At 42.6% G+C, this 16,279-nt stretch overlaps 1 protein-coding gene across 3 annotated transcripts in view; it reads right to left on the reverse strand.

The window, feature by feature from the left end:
- Nucleotides 1-12,553, reverse strand: part of USH1C (USH1 protein network component harmonin) — a 117,854-nt gene extending 105,301 nt beyond the window's left edge. For all 3 annotated transcript variants that reach the window (XR_003853284.1, XM_029582996.1, XM_029582997.1), the window contains exons 1-2: nt 12,484-12,553; nt 4,166-4,233 (exon numbers count right to left, since the gene is read on the reverse strand). Coding sequence is in view for 2 of the 3 variants with exons in the window: in XM_029582996.1 (XP_029438856.1) it covers nt 4,166-4,233; nt 12,484-12,519 (104 nt within the window). In the remaining variant the exon portion in view is untranslated. The remainder of the gene's footprint in view (nt 1-4,165; nt 4,234-12,483) is intronic.
- Between the last annotated feature and the right edge of the window lie 3,726 nt (nt 12,554-16,279).

The raw sequence follows: 16,279 nt of genomic DNA on the forward strand, positions 1-16,279 counted from the left end.
ACATCCTTAACTGAGACTTCTAGGGGATCTCATGGATGAGCACTACCATATCATCCCTGAGGAGATCCACAAACTGGTCCTGGACTCTTACTCTTCCCTGCAACTCAAAAATGGAACAACATCCAGCATTCTCTTTTCCAAGTCGCTCTGCCAGGTTGCATTTTTTTTTTTTTAGCAATACTACTCCCCTCCCATTGTCTTCTAGAGGAGCTAGGTCGGAGGGGGGTGTTGATCCCTCCTATTCTAAGGAAAAAAAAAGTCTTCAGATCCCTAGTCCCACCTCCAGATTACCCCATCCAGACTAGACAAAGTATGGACTGGGATATCGCTCAGCTAGCAGGCAATGCTCCAAAGAGAACCTCAACGGCCTAAAGGGCCGTTGAGGTTCTCCCAGCATGCTCCCCCAGCATGCAGCCCGAATGTCTGCATGCTGGGGGAGCATCCCCTGTCTTTGCACCAGAAAGATGCATCCCCCAGAAGGGACTGGACATCAGTCTGCATTTATGCCCAAGCATCAATGGTTTCCTCCAAGAGATTACCGTCGAGCTTCTTCTCAAAATAAAATGCCAGTAGCAGCACAGTCCGGAAGGAAAGAGGGGAGTCCATGTCTTCCTGGACACCAGAGGCGAATCTGTCACCTGGGCCCTTGGGGACGGATGCAATTCTCAGGACTGTGGCGAGGGCGAGTTCTCTTTTCTAGGGGAAACCCTAGAGATGGGGTGGGGGGAGGAGATTCATGGCTGCCGTCAGAATGTCTCCCTTCCTGCTGCCATGCATTGAACTGTTGTTGATGCCTTGAGTTGAAGGTGGGTGGGGTGGGATTTAATGACACACAGTGCCGACATACTGTCAACAGCCCATACAGCTCCTGGGTCCCTTGAGGTCTCTGATGCCAATGCTTATTACCTGGACTAAAAAGTCAAACTAAAAGCTAAGAACTCCCACCAGATACAATGTCCTGTAAGGGTCATAGGGCCAGATATTCAAAGTGTGTTCAGCATTATTTAGCCAGACAAGTGGGACTTAGGCGCATATTCAGCAGTGGCTACTTAGCAACTTATGTTCAACGGCTTCTGCTTAGCCGTATAAATCCCGTATATGGCTAAAAAGTTCCACGCACAAAAAGCAGGCGTGTACTGGGTGGATCGGGGGCAGAGCGAGTTAGCCGTATAAAACTTATATGACTAAACTACTGATATTCAGAGTTAACCGCATAAGTATACATGTAAGTTAAGATACCCCATAGAGCAGGTCCAAACTTAGCTGGGTAAACTTATCAGGCTAAGTGCATGTATATGTGTATATTCAGCGGCTTTGTCGAACTGCTGAATGTACACTGTAACTTAGCTGGACAAGTCTGAACCGATTAAGTTACTTACCTGGCCAGCTTTGAATATCTACCCCATAGCTTCAGTGAAGGAGCAGCCCAAGACAGACTGTGGTTGACCCCTGGCAAAGCACCCATCAATCCCAGAGCATAAATGGACCTACGCTAGCCATACAGGGCGTACTTATTTAAGCCACAGAATTTCCCAAGACTTTGGACAAAAAAATAAGCAAGACGAACAAACTTCTACTCAATGGTGGGACAAACCCCCCTCCACCAATGCTGTCTTGGAGTACTAGAAGTAGTGCACTGGACAGCCGACAGAAAAATAAAGGAATTTAAAACTGGATGAAAAACCTATCTAAAGGACTAGAGGGTGGAAAAACAACTCATGGGGCCCTGAAGAAACAGCGTCTCCAGCTCCAATGACTTTCACTGCATGCAGCTGTGAAAGATAAAAAAGAACCATGACTGGCAGACTCCATGGCAGGGGACTGGGTAGGGCTCCCCATGCCTCGTAGGGCATATTCAAAGCTTCCAGGAGCACTGATATCAAAGTGCTGTGCCAGGCACCATCAGGTGTCATCTGTTTGCAACATCGCCTGATCTGAAGTGTTCCTCCGATGACAAATTCACAGGTAACGAAGCATTACAAAGCAAAGACTGCAGCAAAATATATCATTAGAGAGGCAACGCAGGCTCGATGCACAGAAAGGAAAAATTATATGTAACTGTGTATAAGCTGTAAATAATTAACCGGCAGCAATTCAGAATGGTTCTGCGGACAATGTGCAGGAGAGGGTGGGGGTAGTGGGGAGGGCAGGTTATGAATAGGAAAGCAATTAGACATGAAACTCAATCGCATGTGCTATGACTGGCCACAAAGGCCACATGGAAACTTTTGCACTTCTACATTTCACTCCACCGAGATGCTATTAAACATGGCAGGAAACAAAATCTGACAGAAGCGATCTTCTATGCAGTGTGGCAAAAATGAATCCGGCACGGTTTCTCTTTCCGAGATCATCCCGTAGGAAAACACACAGATATTTCAGTACCTAATGCATAACAAAGTGCATTTAATGAAAGGAGTTTAAGGAAAGTGGTTTAATGCTTTGCAGGATTTTTTTCCCCCTTTCACAGTTTCCTCTTGCTCCATGGGGCTTAGAACTCAGGCAGGACATGGCACCATTATCTCTTTTTTTTGTTTGTTTTTAAGTCCCCTCCCATCTAGTTCCATCATTGCACTGCTGGTCCGGTTGCTATCCTTTTTCATACGGTATGCACTGGGATCACGAATGTAAGCTTTTGCAAAGGATGCTTACGAGATCACCGTGTGCACCCAATAACTTTTCTCTTTGGTGTCCCATTCACATCAAATTTGCAGGACATGATAGGGGTACAAGAATATCCTGTTCTAGAGAAAGCAACAAGTGAGGTGACCAAAACCGCAAATGACAGAGAATTGTTTTGACTCATTAAAACAGTAGCGGATTGTGAGGAACTGCAGTAGGATCTTGTGAGACTAGGAAGCTGGGCATCTAAATGGCAGAATCAACTTAATGTGGATAAGTGCAAAGTAATGCACATAGGGAAATATAATCCCAACTTCTGGTTCACAATGTTAGATTCCGTGTTAGGAGTCACCACCTTGAGACCTTGAGTCCTTGTGGACAATACCTTGAAATCGTCGGCTCAGTGTGCAGTGGCGGTCAAAAAGGCAAACAGAATGTTAGGAATTATTTCAAAAGGAATAGAGAACAAAACTGAGAATATCAAAGTATTTGCCTAGATCAATGGTGCAACCGCAACTTGAATATTGTTTGCAATTTTGGTCACTCCTTCTCAAAAGAGACATAGCAGACACAGAAAAGGTACAGAGAAGGGTGACAAAAATGATAAAGGGGATGGAAAAGCTCCCTTATGGAGAAAAACTGAACAGATGACGGCTCTTTCACTTGAAAAAAAAATGATATGACAGAGGGAAATGACTGAAATTTAGAAGCTCAAGAGTGAAGAGGAGCTGGTAAATAAGGAAGAGGAGCTGGTAAATAAGGAACAATTATTTACCCTTTCAAATAACAATGGGACTGCAGGAAAAGTCCATGAACAGTTATTAGCCAGGGAAAGCCAGCGCTTATCCCTGGGATTGAGATACAAGAAACAGATCAACCATTGGGGATCTGCTGGGTACTTGTGACTTAGAGGCACTGTCAGACAGGATGCTGGGCTCAATGGCCCTTGGTGCGACTCCGCATGGCACTTCTTATGTTCTTATCTTTTGGGAAAATTCAGGAATATGTGCAGAGGCATGCATCCCAAAAAGTAAGCTCTATTATTTCTACATGGAATTTCTGGTTATTAATTTCAAGCAAGCTTAAAAAAAAGTAGTCGAAAAGACCTTCATTAAATGACTGTGTTCAGTTACTTAAGTTACTCTAAATTAGATAACTAACAGAAAAATAAGATTTGTTGTTCAAATCTTAAATCCAACAGGTTAGTTTAGATTATTTAATTTTTGATTTACAAAAAAAAAAAAAAAAACCAAACAAAACCCAATAAAACAATGTGGCGAACATAAAATTTATAATCAGTTTGCATTAAAAAAATGGACAAATGACAACCTACATACAGTAATATTGCTAAAGAAAAATGCAATCTTAATATAGAATACATAATAAACTAATCAAATTACCCAAAAAGTCAAAGCTAACCCACCTTAACTTATAACAAACATATTGCTTAAAACCCCCCCAAAAAACCCACACCTCAGCTAACTATATAAAATACATAAAATAAACAACTCCCCCACTCCAATTAATGAGAAAAAGCACTTACTGATGATACATACGTAGCACATCATACAGGTAATCTTTTTCAGCCTCATTATCAATTAGCAAGTCGACCTAAAAACAGAGATTTCTTCAATGATTGGGAAGTTCCTTTCATGTTTATCAGTACATTTATTAAATGGAAACAATTGTTCTCATGCACTTCAAAAAAAACCCAAAACAAAAAGTTTTGTATCTCCTGTTTTTGCTGCCACATCAATTGCTATCACGTTTCACTTCAAATTGCCACATTTTTGCCTTCCGACAGATGACGCCCCCCCCCCCCCCCCACCTCCAAACCTCTGTGCTTCCAGAGATTTCATCTTACCTGATAATGACTATACTGCTGAATAAATATTTTTAGAAATCTCTTTGGCCACTCATTAACGTAGCACATCCCTGCACTCCTAGGACAAAATAATTCCAGGTGGTTACACATCTGCTGGAGCTGCAGTGAGCAGCAATGCCGAGTGGCACAGTAAAAAAACCCCCAAGGTTGGGCGGCTCTGGAGGTCTCTGGTGCACCGCCAAGGTTGCTGCTGCTCTGCCTCCTCACTCTGCAGCCGCCTCCTCGCTGAAACTAGTATTGGATTACACCACGGGCTTGGCTGCATGGTCTCAATTAAGGTCACTTGGATTATAGAAATGAGAAATTAAAATAACCTTTATTATAACTACATCTAGTCTAGGCTGCAACAGCACCTTGAAAAGTAAACTTAAATGTGCATGCGTTTAAGAGAGGTTTCAGTTCTATCCCTTTTGGTTATATATGTTGTGCGCAGTCCAAAAGGGATAAGTTTACAACTAGGCAAAGAGTACAGCAGCATAATGGCTCGTCAGTGCTTCCAAAGCCTCACTTTTCCTTTCCTGGATTGGTCTGTCATCTCCCCTTGGCCTATTGCTTAGAATGCTGGAGGGGAATTGACAGTGACAGTGTCCAGGACCCAGGGACAAAGGAAGCAGGAAGTAGGCAGAAGAAAGAAGCTTCAAGGCTGGCTCGGTGGCTGTGCTGGGCATGGTCATGCGGAGGGACCTGGATTCGATTCCCTGTCATAGGCATTCCACTTTCCAGTTTTTACCAGGGCTAGGGATGCTGCGGAGGCAGCGTTCGCAGTCACTGGAGGGAGTTAGCAGGAGTCAGTCATCACTCAATCAGTGCCGGCATTTGGAGAGGTCGCCTGGGTTGCCATCAGCCTGGAGTCACCACAAACACTGTTCCCCAATGGATGTGTGTGCATGCGTGCCCAGGCAGGGCGCCTTAAGCAGCTGTGGACGCCACACCTCAGGTCATGCAGGCTCAGACCTGGCCCCTGCAGGACGAGCAATGGGAGCCCAAGCTGCTGCTCCTCCCAATCTGCCTTGGCCCTGTAAGCATATTCAGAACTCCTGGTTTTCTGTGTGAGATCAGCACACAGAAAATGCTGGCCTGTGAATTTTGAACATGCTTTTAAGGCTGGCACAGATGAGGAGCAGCAGTGATAGCAGCTCTGCCACTAAATAGGTATTTTGCCCTAGGAGGAGGTTGGGGGGAATGGGAGATACTGGGGATGGAGGGAGAAGAGATAGGTGACTGGAAGAAGAAGCAAGGGGGCAAGGGACAGGGAGAGGATGCTGAAGGAAGGAGGCAGGTGCAAATGCTGGGGGAGGGGACTAAGATAGGAGTGAGGATGGTAAGAAGCACAGAATGGATATAGAGGAGCAAGATAAGGATGCTGGGGGAAGAGGCAACCCCCCATCTCCAATGCTAACTTGTAGAGAAAGATTGCATGTGCTCCGCCCTGCTAATGTTTATATTTATTAATACTTGATTAATCACAATTATTTACAAATGTAGAACAAAGCGATGTACAAATAAAACAGGCAAAGCTAATAAAACAATATACAGATAAAATAAAATTAGTAATAAAAACAACAAATCAAATCTGAAAAAAACCCCAAAATACAATGAAAATGTAACTAAATACAGATAAAATTCAAAAAAGAAAATGTCAAATAAGCATATACTGGCTGATTTAGTTAACAATCCATTGTGGAAGAACCTGTAGAAACACATAAGATTTTAGTGTTTTCCTACATTTTAAAAAATCTTTCAAGATGAACATTAAGAGGTAAAAAATTTCAAAAGTGAGGAGACAGGTAAGAAAAACAAACTACATGTGAGCTTTCAAAATGAACATTATGAATAGAAGGTAGCATTAAAAGTTCTTGTAGTGAAGACCGTAATTCATGAGAAGGAAGATAGGGAGAAATCACAGAAGCAAGATAAGGAGTGCCCCACCTCCAAGCCTAAAAAGTAAGGCATCCAAATTTAAATAAGATACAAAGAGATACTGGGAACCAATATAAACTAAACAGAGGAGGGGTGACATTATCATATTTAGTTTTATGAATAATGATTTTAGCAGCTGTGTTTTGTGCCAACTGAAGTTGTAGAAAGACCATGTAATAACATGTTACAGTAATCAAGCCTAGAGATAAAAAGATAAGAGTTAGAATTTTTAGATCAGAACTATCCAAAAATGGCTGAAGACTTTATATAAATCTGAGAAAAAAATAAACAAACTTAAACACCTTGGAAGTATGATGAGAAAAATTGAGCTGGTTGTCAAAAGTGAAGCCTAATGTAGCGACTGTATTTTTAATTGGAATAGCACAACCTGCCATCATCTGAATTGGAAGAGCAGAAGAAAGAAGTGCGATTGAACCGAATGGCTTCAGATTTTGAAGGACTGATCTTCAACTTGGAGGAGTGTAACCGGCCTGAGACTTTTAGAAAGACGGTTACTAAACTCTGACAGTAGATGAGAGTTTAAAACTAGCAAGAGTCTGAATATCATCAGCATGAAAATACCCCGAGAAACCCAAACTCAATTAGAGTAGCAAGAGGAGAAATATAGATTGAAAAGTATGGGAGAAAATAGAGCCTTGAGGGATACCACTAAGAAGTGGAACTGAAGCAGCATGCTTAGAATTCCAGATTACACTCTAAGTGCGTTGTTCTAAAAAAAAAAAAAAAGATTTGAAACATCACAATGAATTTTCTCTGACGCCACATTCAAAGCAGTTGATTCAGTAGGAGCTGACGACCTACTGTATCAAAAGCAGTACTGAGGTCAAGACAAACAAGAAGAGCTGTATCACCTCTGTCCAAACAAAGATCAATCTCACTAAGTAGAGAGGTAAGAGCTGTTTCAGTGCTCTGACCCTTCCTATAGCCGGACTGCTTAGGATGAAGAACCATAGATTTTGAGAGAAACACCGATGGCTGAGATTCAACTACTTTCTCAATGACTTTAGCAAGGGTGGAAAGGTTGGAAACAGGATGATAGTTAATCAGAAGCCTCAGGATCCAAATGTTTTTTCTTGAAAACTGAGTGAATAAGTGCTGATTTGAGAGGGACTGGAAAATTACAGGTATTGAGACTCATATTGACAATATCAGCAACGAAGAGCAAAAATCCTAAATCCAGATATTTGATTAGACAAAATGGCATAGGATCAGAGGGTGAAGACACAGAATTAAGCTGTTTCAAGAAGAGAGAAAGTGCACCCGGCAAAATGTTATCAAAAGCAACAAGTTTGCTTGTGGGAGACCACATCTGTTTCCTGATAACTAGGAAGATTCAAAACATACTGATTAGTATCTAGAAGATTAGAGAAATCCCGATAAGACTGATTAAGAACAGAACTCAATGAAGACAAACAAAAAAGGGCCCGTATGCATCTACTTTATGCTGAAAAGAGTCTGAAAAGTTATCTGCAGTAGGAGAAGTAGAGATCAAATTAGGAACGATCTTCAAACAAGATGCCAATGACAGGGGGCTTGGAGGGGACCCTTGATAATTTTCACCCAGGGCCCCATGTGCTCATCAGCGACACCTACTGACAGGTTTTAGGTCCGATGATTTTGGGGTTTCAGGAGGAGTCTTGGTTCAATGGCTTATTCCATGGCACCAGACCCCAGCCTAGATTCCAATTTTGCTGGAAGGCCAATAGTACAGGAAGCAAACTATCAAGTCAAAAAAGAAAGAAGCTGCAGTAGCAATATTCAAAATGTATTTCCTCATGTTGCCACAAAAGTTGTATATCAGCGATATACTGCAAGGCAGGCTTTTAGTCTATGTGACCCCATTTTAGCACTGGAAAATTCACCTGACCCTCCCAAGGACAACCAAAACAAGTTAGCAGGTGTGCTGCCCCCACTCTCCAGCTGATTTCTTCTCAACCTCCCTCCCATCCAGAGGACCTCTTCTCTCAACCTCCCCCCATATCTCCTCTCCAGCCCGTCACCTTCCCCCAGCTGATCTCCAGCCCGTCACCTTCCCCCAGCTGATCATCTAACTCTTAAGCCTTTCTCATAACCCCCAAATGATGGTCATTCCCTTCCCTCTTCGCTCTCATTCTCACTCTCACCCCCCCCCTCCTCTCCCATTCCTTCCTGCTGATTCCTTCTTACACCCCAGGTCCTTTTACATACCCTTGTTGATCTTATGCCATCCCTTTCCCCACATCACCAATCCCTCTCCATCTTATTTAACCCTCACACTCATAGCTTACAGAACATTGAATCCTAGATGAAACATCAATGGGAGCACCAAGGGTAAAATGCCGGACAGCAGTGCTGTCATATGTCCTGAATTCAAAACAAATGGTCAGCTGTGGTTGTGGTATTAGCTGAACTTTCTGAACTGAAAAAAAGAAAAACTTAAAAATAAAACTCTTTAATCTGGAGATAAATTTGATTTTGTGGCAGTGTGAAGTTACTGAAGAAGCCTACTTCCCAGTTGGAAACATTCGATTTGCACCTGCAACCTTATGGGTTTGAACCATGAACTCTACCATGAACTAAAAAAAACCAAAAACCCTTCTCTTTAGGCCTGGTTGCTCATACCCCTCATCCTATCACTTTACCCTACAGTGGTATGCTTCATTTTGTCATAGCGCCAAAACTAGAAAAAGGTTGGGAACCAATGTTCAAGTGAATTTACAAGTTTTATTAATGTAAAAAAAGATCGGAACAGCAACCGTGCATGGAGAGAGCAGTCTCCCTAGTATTATGGATATGCAGAAGATGGTTCCTCCAGTAGGAAACAATCTCCCCATTTTGAGGCCAAAAGACACTTCCTTGGAGATAGAGTCTAGCCATAAGCATCTGGTTACAAAGTCCTTTCAGGATGACTCCCACAAGATGCTTCCATATCAGCAAGAACCATAAACATTGGATTGGTCCATCTCTAGTCCGAGCTGTACCTTCACACAAACTGCAAGACTAGAAGAAAACAAACCCCGATTGGATGCTGGTAATGGCAAAGGACCCCTTCAGATGAAATAGTTGGGCAGCTATTCTGGCTTTTCTGATGGGGGAATCAATTTACATGGACTAGTATTTATCACTAAAGGATGCATCAGAGGGCAAAGGAGAGAGCATTCTGGGGGCAACAACATTCAAAATAGAAAAGCTGTTCCATTCCCAGGGGGAATACTGGGGACAGTGGTTACATAAAATCAGCAATGACTAAACAACTTAAGCATGTGACATAACTGAAGGGGTCTGAACGCTTCAACCTGACAAAGGACTTCATGTACCAGAATTCCCTGCTTCATGACGGGTTACATAACCACTGCTCATTAAACAAAATATTGTAACATATTTACAATTGTCCCAAGTACAACTGAGCAGTCTCTTATTTTCCATATTGTATTTACATTATCTTAACTTTCTATTTTTAGATTAGACTAATATCTATAGATAAATAGATAGATCTGTAGCAGCCAAGTTTTCACACCCATTAAGAATACTATACTTATATTTTTCAAACTAGTATTACTAGTGGGCTTTAAAATAGTCACATTTACATGCAAACAAATATTTTTTTTTTCTTCCTAGACATTCCATTGATCACCACTGAACTTAACAATGATTTCTTGGGAACCTGCTACAATACAATATTCTATGCATTATATACAGCCATTCAATATGTTAAATACACTGTACTAGAAATCTGATGAACTAGATGCAAGTAAAGTACTATGGAAACCATTATGACGCATCATGTTTGTGATGTTTTATTTACTGTATTGTTGATTGTATTTTTGGATATTGTTAATCAAGTTAAACTCCACTTTGGATGAAAGATTTTGGAAAGGCAGGTAAATTGTTTAAATAAATAAATTTCAGTACAGAAAAGAAAGTGACGCTTTCTTACTCATCAGCAACTAAGAAGTGTCTGAAAAAAAGTCACCGCTTCGTTATTTAGTGTATTTTGTTAGCTGCTGCTAAGTCCAAAACAACACCTGCAGCCTTCCTAAAGCCAGAAATCTTATCTATGGCAGTAGTTACAGCTAGAGATGAGAAACTTTGCTGCCCTGCCCAACTTTCTGCTCCCGCCTCAGCAGTGAGAAAACAAACGAATTAATAAATGCCTAAACACTAAGGAGCCTTGGGTGGCTGCACCCAATCTGCAGCCTGGCATTTTGAGTCCGCATCAGTGGGTGCTTGCACCCAATCTGCAGCCTGGCATTTTGAGTCCGCATCAGTGGGTGCTTGCACCCAATCTGCAGCCTGGCATTTTGAGTCCGCATCAGTGGGTGCTTGCACCCAATCTGCAGCCTGGCATTTTGAGTCCGCATCAGTGGGTGCTTGCACCCAATCTGCAGCCTGGCATTTTGAGTCCGCATTAGTGGGTGCTTGTAGGAGTCTGGCTGGCTCAAGGGAAATCGGGCACAGCTAGGGCACCAGTTCAAATCCAGCCCAGGTCAGAGGGAACCTTAACAAAAATGGGCCCCTGTGAAGTCTGCTGCACACTTTGCCTCTGATCTGTGTGAGACAAGGACATGAGAAGACAGAATGTGCCCTCTTGTCAGACCAAGACCTGCCAACTGTTCGGTCTAAACTCAAAGATTTAGTACTGTAGGTTCTTGAAACAAGTTATACACCAGTTTAAGTGAGAACTAAGGCAATAAATTATTTGGCATAAATGAGGTAATAAAAATGGACAAAGATACGGTAATTTAGTTAGAATTGCATGCATTATTTAATCTTCAGAAGGGCAGCCGTGTTAGTCTGGCGTAACAAAAATGACAAGAGGCGGGTGGCACCTTAGAGAGGAACAGATTTATTGAGCCACCAGCTTTCGAGGTCAGCTGCATCTGACGAAGTGGACTCTGTCCTCCTCCCTCAATAAATTGGTTCGTATATAAAGTGCCATCCACCTCTTGTCATTTCTGCATTATTTAAGAGGATCTCCCAGCACCGCGTGCAGCGCTTGCATAACTAAAAAAAAAACCCCACCTCAACAGGGGACGAGAGTAACCGAACATTAACTAGTTGAATTTGATTAATTCAATATTTATCTCCTGATTTGTTGTTTAATTGGTTATCTATTCTATTTGTTCCATCATTATTATTATTGTTATTGTTCTATTGTTACCTGTTTTATTGTTCAATTGTTCTATGTAAAGCCCCCTACTCTTTTTGGGCATTTAAAAGTTGTATGTAAACCGGATTGATTTGTAGTTCCTACAAGAACTTCGGTCTATAAAAATTAAAAATAAATAAAAATAAATAAATAAATTCAAACATGGATGCCGTCAGTACTCAGGGCCAAAACAGGCAGAACATCCAATCGGAGCCAAGTGAATGTTAGCAATGGAAAAAAAATATGTTTACAAATAAAGTTTAATTTTCACGTTCTAGCCAAACCAACTTGCCATGCTATGGATTACATTTTTATTTCAGTACAGCAAAAATGATAAAAATCTTTCTTCATATCGCCACTTGTCCTGGGCATTTTACATTAACAGGAATATTACTAACGATGACAAATAACTTTATGTTCACTCTAGACAGGCAGTGCCACCCAAGGATTTAGCATCACAGCTGGCCGAAGTACTGTTTGGTGCAGAATACTCGCAGTTTTTCCCCACTTAGCACGTTTTTGACTTTCTGGAGTCTTTGCGAAGGAAAAGGTTGGCTCAGCTTGACATAACTGAAGGAAAAGTACACCGATCAGCAAACACATACGAGGCACTGCTCCACGATTTAGTTCAGTTTTCCTCCCTGTTCTGCCCTCCCAGAGAACTTACACGAGAGATTCTACTACCCCATATAGGAAGCGAAACATTAAAGTATATGGCCAGCTCCTCCGAACAAAGGTCACGATACTCCTCTCCTCAGGAGGGGGGGGGAAAGCACTTCCTCTCCAGGGTAACCGATACCGAGGAGTCCATAGTCCTTGCAAGTGTCACCTGACCTCATTTCAGAAAAGCACAAACTGCTAAAGGCGACAAGAAAAAGGAAGAGCCCCGGGGCGGGGGCCCGCTTACCTTGTGCCTGAAATCCCTCGCCACCTTCCGCTCCATGACCCCTCGCACCAGAACCGCGTCCCCCTCCCGAAACTCCAGACCCGCCCCCAACCCCCCTCGGCAGAAGTTGAAATGTAAGCCGCTCCCTGATTGGCCAGCCCTCCGCGTGCTTTCCTCCGATTGGCTAGCCTTGTTTCCCCGTCCGCTTCCCCCCTGCCGGACGTCTTTGTCCAGCTGTCACCTTCTGGGGGTGCCCACGAGGTTTCTTTGCCTTGCATTATCCTCGTTCTCTCTGACGTTTCTTTTTCTGAAGGCTAATGTGGGTCGTAAAATTATAGTGTTAAATAAATAGTTGGTGCAAGTGCATGGCTATGGGACTTAGTAAAAAAAAAAAAAAAAAAAAATCAAGTTACATATGTGAGAACTTCTTTTCTGAGCTGCTTATTTTTTTGTGAGGTTTCGATTTTAAACTCACCGTTTTGAGCATCGTTTGCATCTTCCGACTTCCACTGAAAGGTGCTCAGGCGGAGAGTTTTGGCATGGTAACGGAAGCGTCTCCTTCCGGCGCCACATTTTCAGAGGCACCGATACCATCCTTGCCTGCCTCCGCGCAGCAGGGATTCAAAGAAAAGTCAGCGTGGAGCCTGGGAGCTGGCTCAGGCTCGTGACGCCCCGCCCTTGAACATGGTTTCCATGGTAACAGGACGCCTATGCAGGAGGAAAGGGGAGGGGCCGCTGCAGGGCCAGAGAGTGTGCGCTTGTTCACAGGCCCCCCAGGGCCAGGCTGAGTTTTCTTCAAGTTCCTGCCGCTCCTGGCACTTTCCAAAGAGCCCAAGAGAAGAGGGGAGAATCTGGGCAGGAGAGGGTTGGGTCTTCACTCTCTGATGATTTCTTTGGGCCTATGCTTCCCCCTGGCCCCCTGTGCCTATAGGTGCACAAATTTTAAATACAAATTTTAAATACATTAATACATTTTAATGTATTAGGAAAATTTTATTTTCCTAATACATTAAATCAGGGGTGGGCAAACTTTTTTTTTTTTAATGAGGGCCACATTACTGGTGCTAGAGTCCCCCTTAGAACTTTGTGAGGGGGTGGGGTGCAGTTACACTGGCAATTATACCACACAGTCAGAGGACCAAAGCAGCAACAATTCCAATAAAAAGAATAATTCAACACAATTAACAAATACAATAACATAAAATAGTTAAAAACTGGTATAAAAATGTTTCAAACACCCATAAAATATTTCAAAACAGATACATCCTATAATATCCCAAGTGATGGATTAGGAGGGATGACCTTTTTAAGGACAGCAAACTGCTTAAAAGACAAGAAACAGAGAGGAGGATTAAATAGACTGTTTTGATAATGGAAAAAAGGTAAACAGTGGAGTGCCTCAGGGGTCTGTATTTGGATCAGTGCTTTTTAATATATTTAAAAATGATCTGGAAAGAGGTACGATGAGTGAGGTGATCAGATTTGCACGACACAAAATTATGCAGAGTAGTTAAATCTCAAGTGGAGGACCTTGTGAGACTGGAAGATTGGGCATCCAAATGGCAGATTAAATTTAATGTGGACAAGTGCAAGGTGATGCATATAGGGAAAAATAACCCTTGCTGTAGTTACACAATGTTAGGTTCTATTTTAGGAGTTACCATCCAGGAAAGAGATCTAGACATCATAGTGGATAATACATTGACATTGTTGGCTCAGTGTGCCGTGGCGATCAAAAAAGCAAACAGAATGTTAGGAATTATTAGGAAGGGAATGGCAAATAAAACGGATGTCATAATGCCTCTGTATCATTCCATCATGAGACCGTACCTTGAATACTGTGTGTAATTCTGGTAGCCACATCTCAAAAAAGATATAGTTGTACTGAAGAAAGTGCAGAGAAGGGTGAGCAAAATGATAAGGGGCATAAAATGGTTCCCCTATGAGGAAAGGCTAAATATGTTAAGGCTATTCAGTTTGGAGAAGAAACGACTGAGGGGGGATATAATAGAGATCTACAAAATCAGGAAAGGACTTGAACAGGTTAATGTAAAGAATGTCATGGATTAGCAGACAGAGAGGAAGGGGGGGGGGAGAGGTTGTTGCACACACATGTGCTCTCTCTCACGCACATACACACATGCTCTTTCTCACCCATATATACATACTCTCACCCACCTACCCACCCACACACCCACACACACATATGCACTCACTCTGGCTGCCTCACACACACATACACAAAAATGCACCCACTCTCACTGGCTCCCTCACACACACACACTCCAGGCAAATTCCCATTCATTCTCATTCACACACAGACCTTCCCTATAGTGCCCAGCATCCCATCCCTTTCTCACTGCCCAACATATCTTCTTAGCCTCTCCCACAGTATTCTCCTCTCTCCCTTACACTCCATGCTTAACATATCAGCATCACCCCAATCTTGTTCCCTCTTTCCACAGTAACAGCATCCTGTCTGCACCTCACCTTCATTCTGTCCAGCACCTCTCCCTCTCTCTCTACATTGCCAATTGCTTAGTACCTTCACTCTCTGTTTCTACTCACTCAGCAGTTTCTCGCTTTTCTACCTCAACAACTGCTCTACGCGCTCTCTACTCCCTGTCCGTCTAGCATACATACTCTATCTCACTACACCTGTATATTCTCTCTCTCTTCCTTCCAACCTTCAAGTACCCTCTCTCTTTCTACTCCCCAGCTATCCAGTACCCTCTCTTTCTCATGTTCCACCCCCCTTACCCAGTGCACCCTCTCTCTATCCCTCCACCTGCCCAGTACACTTTCTTGTCTGTCTCTGACCCCACTGGCCCAGTATTTTCTGTTGTCTCCAACTCCACTGGCCCATTACCCTCATTCTCTCTTCCTACTATCCCCATGCAGTACCATCTTTCTCTTCCCGCTACACCTACGCAGTACCGTCTTTCTCTTCCCCTCCATACTTATCCAACATTAATTTCTATCTCTCACTCCCATCCTAATGCCAGGCCTCCTGCATTCTTTATCCACCCGCGGGATGGGCTGCACCGCCAGCCCCAGGCATGTTCCTCTTCTTTGGCCAGCAATAGGATGGGTTCTGCTGGCAGCACCAGGTCCCTTCATCCTCTTTGGCTGCCGCTGGGGCTCTTTTCCTCCTCTTGGAAAGGATGAACAAAAAAAGCTCCACAGAATTATCTTTCCGATTCAAGTGTGAGTATTCATTTTTCAGTTATCCAGTGACCTTACATCACTCTAATTTGTATGTATGTTAATGCATGAAATTGCATTTAATTTATTTTTCTAAACCATTTCATGGCATAAATCAGTGACACTGGCCTGAAATGCTCTTAATTAGCCAATGCTTGACTTTACTTCTGCTTGGGCTTTATCTTGTTCTCCCCATCCCCTGAAGATTCCTTATCTGAATGTTTCCCCTAAATTCTATCGGCTGCATAGAAAATCTCCATTAAAGTTTTTTTCCCCATAAAGTCAGGTACAGCAGAGAAATCTTATAAAATAAGAGTCATTTATGTCCATTCTGTTCTACAAACTCCTAGGATGAACTATTATGGTTTGAGGGTATGGATATATATATATATATATATATTTATTTATTTATTTATTTAATTGGGGGCAGGGGAGAGGGGTTTGGGGTTCTGTTAACTGATTATGTTTATTCTGCCCCATGCTTTTGGGGTTGGCCCTGTACCTGTCTTGGAGTTATTGTCTGTTGGAGCGAGTAATAAAGTTGAAATAAATACATAAACTTGCACTAAAATAATGGCAAATGAAATCTCCGGACCTGTAGGTGTTAGCTCGT

This window comes from Rhinatrema bivittatum, chromosome 17 (assembly GCF_901001135.1).
Source record: "Rhinatrema bivittatum chromosome 17, aRhiBiv1.1, whole genome shotgun sequence".
NCBI lineage: Eukaryota > Metazoa > Chordata > Amphibia > Gymnophiona > Rhinatrematidae > Rhinatrema > Rhinatrema bivittatum.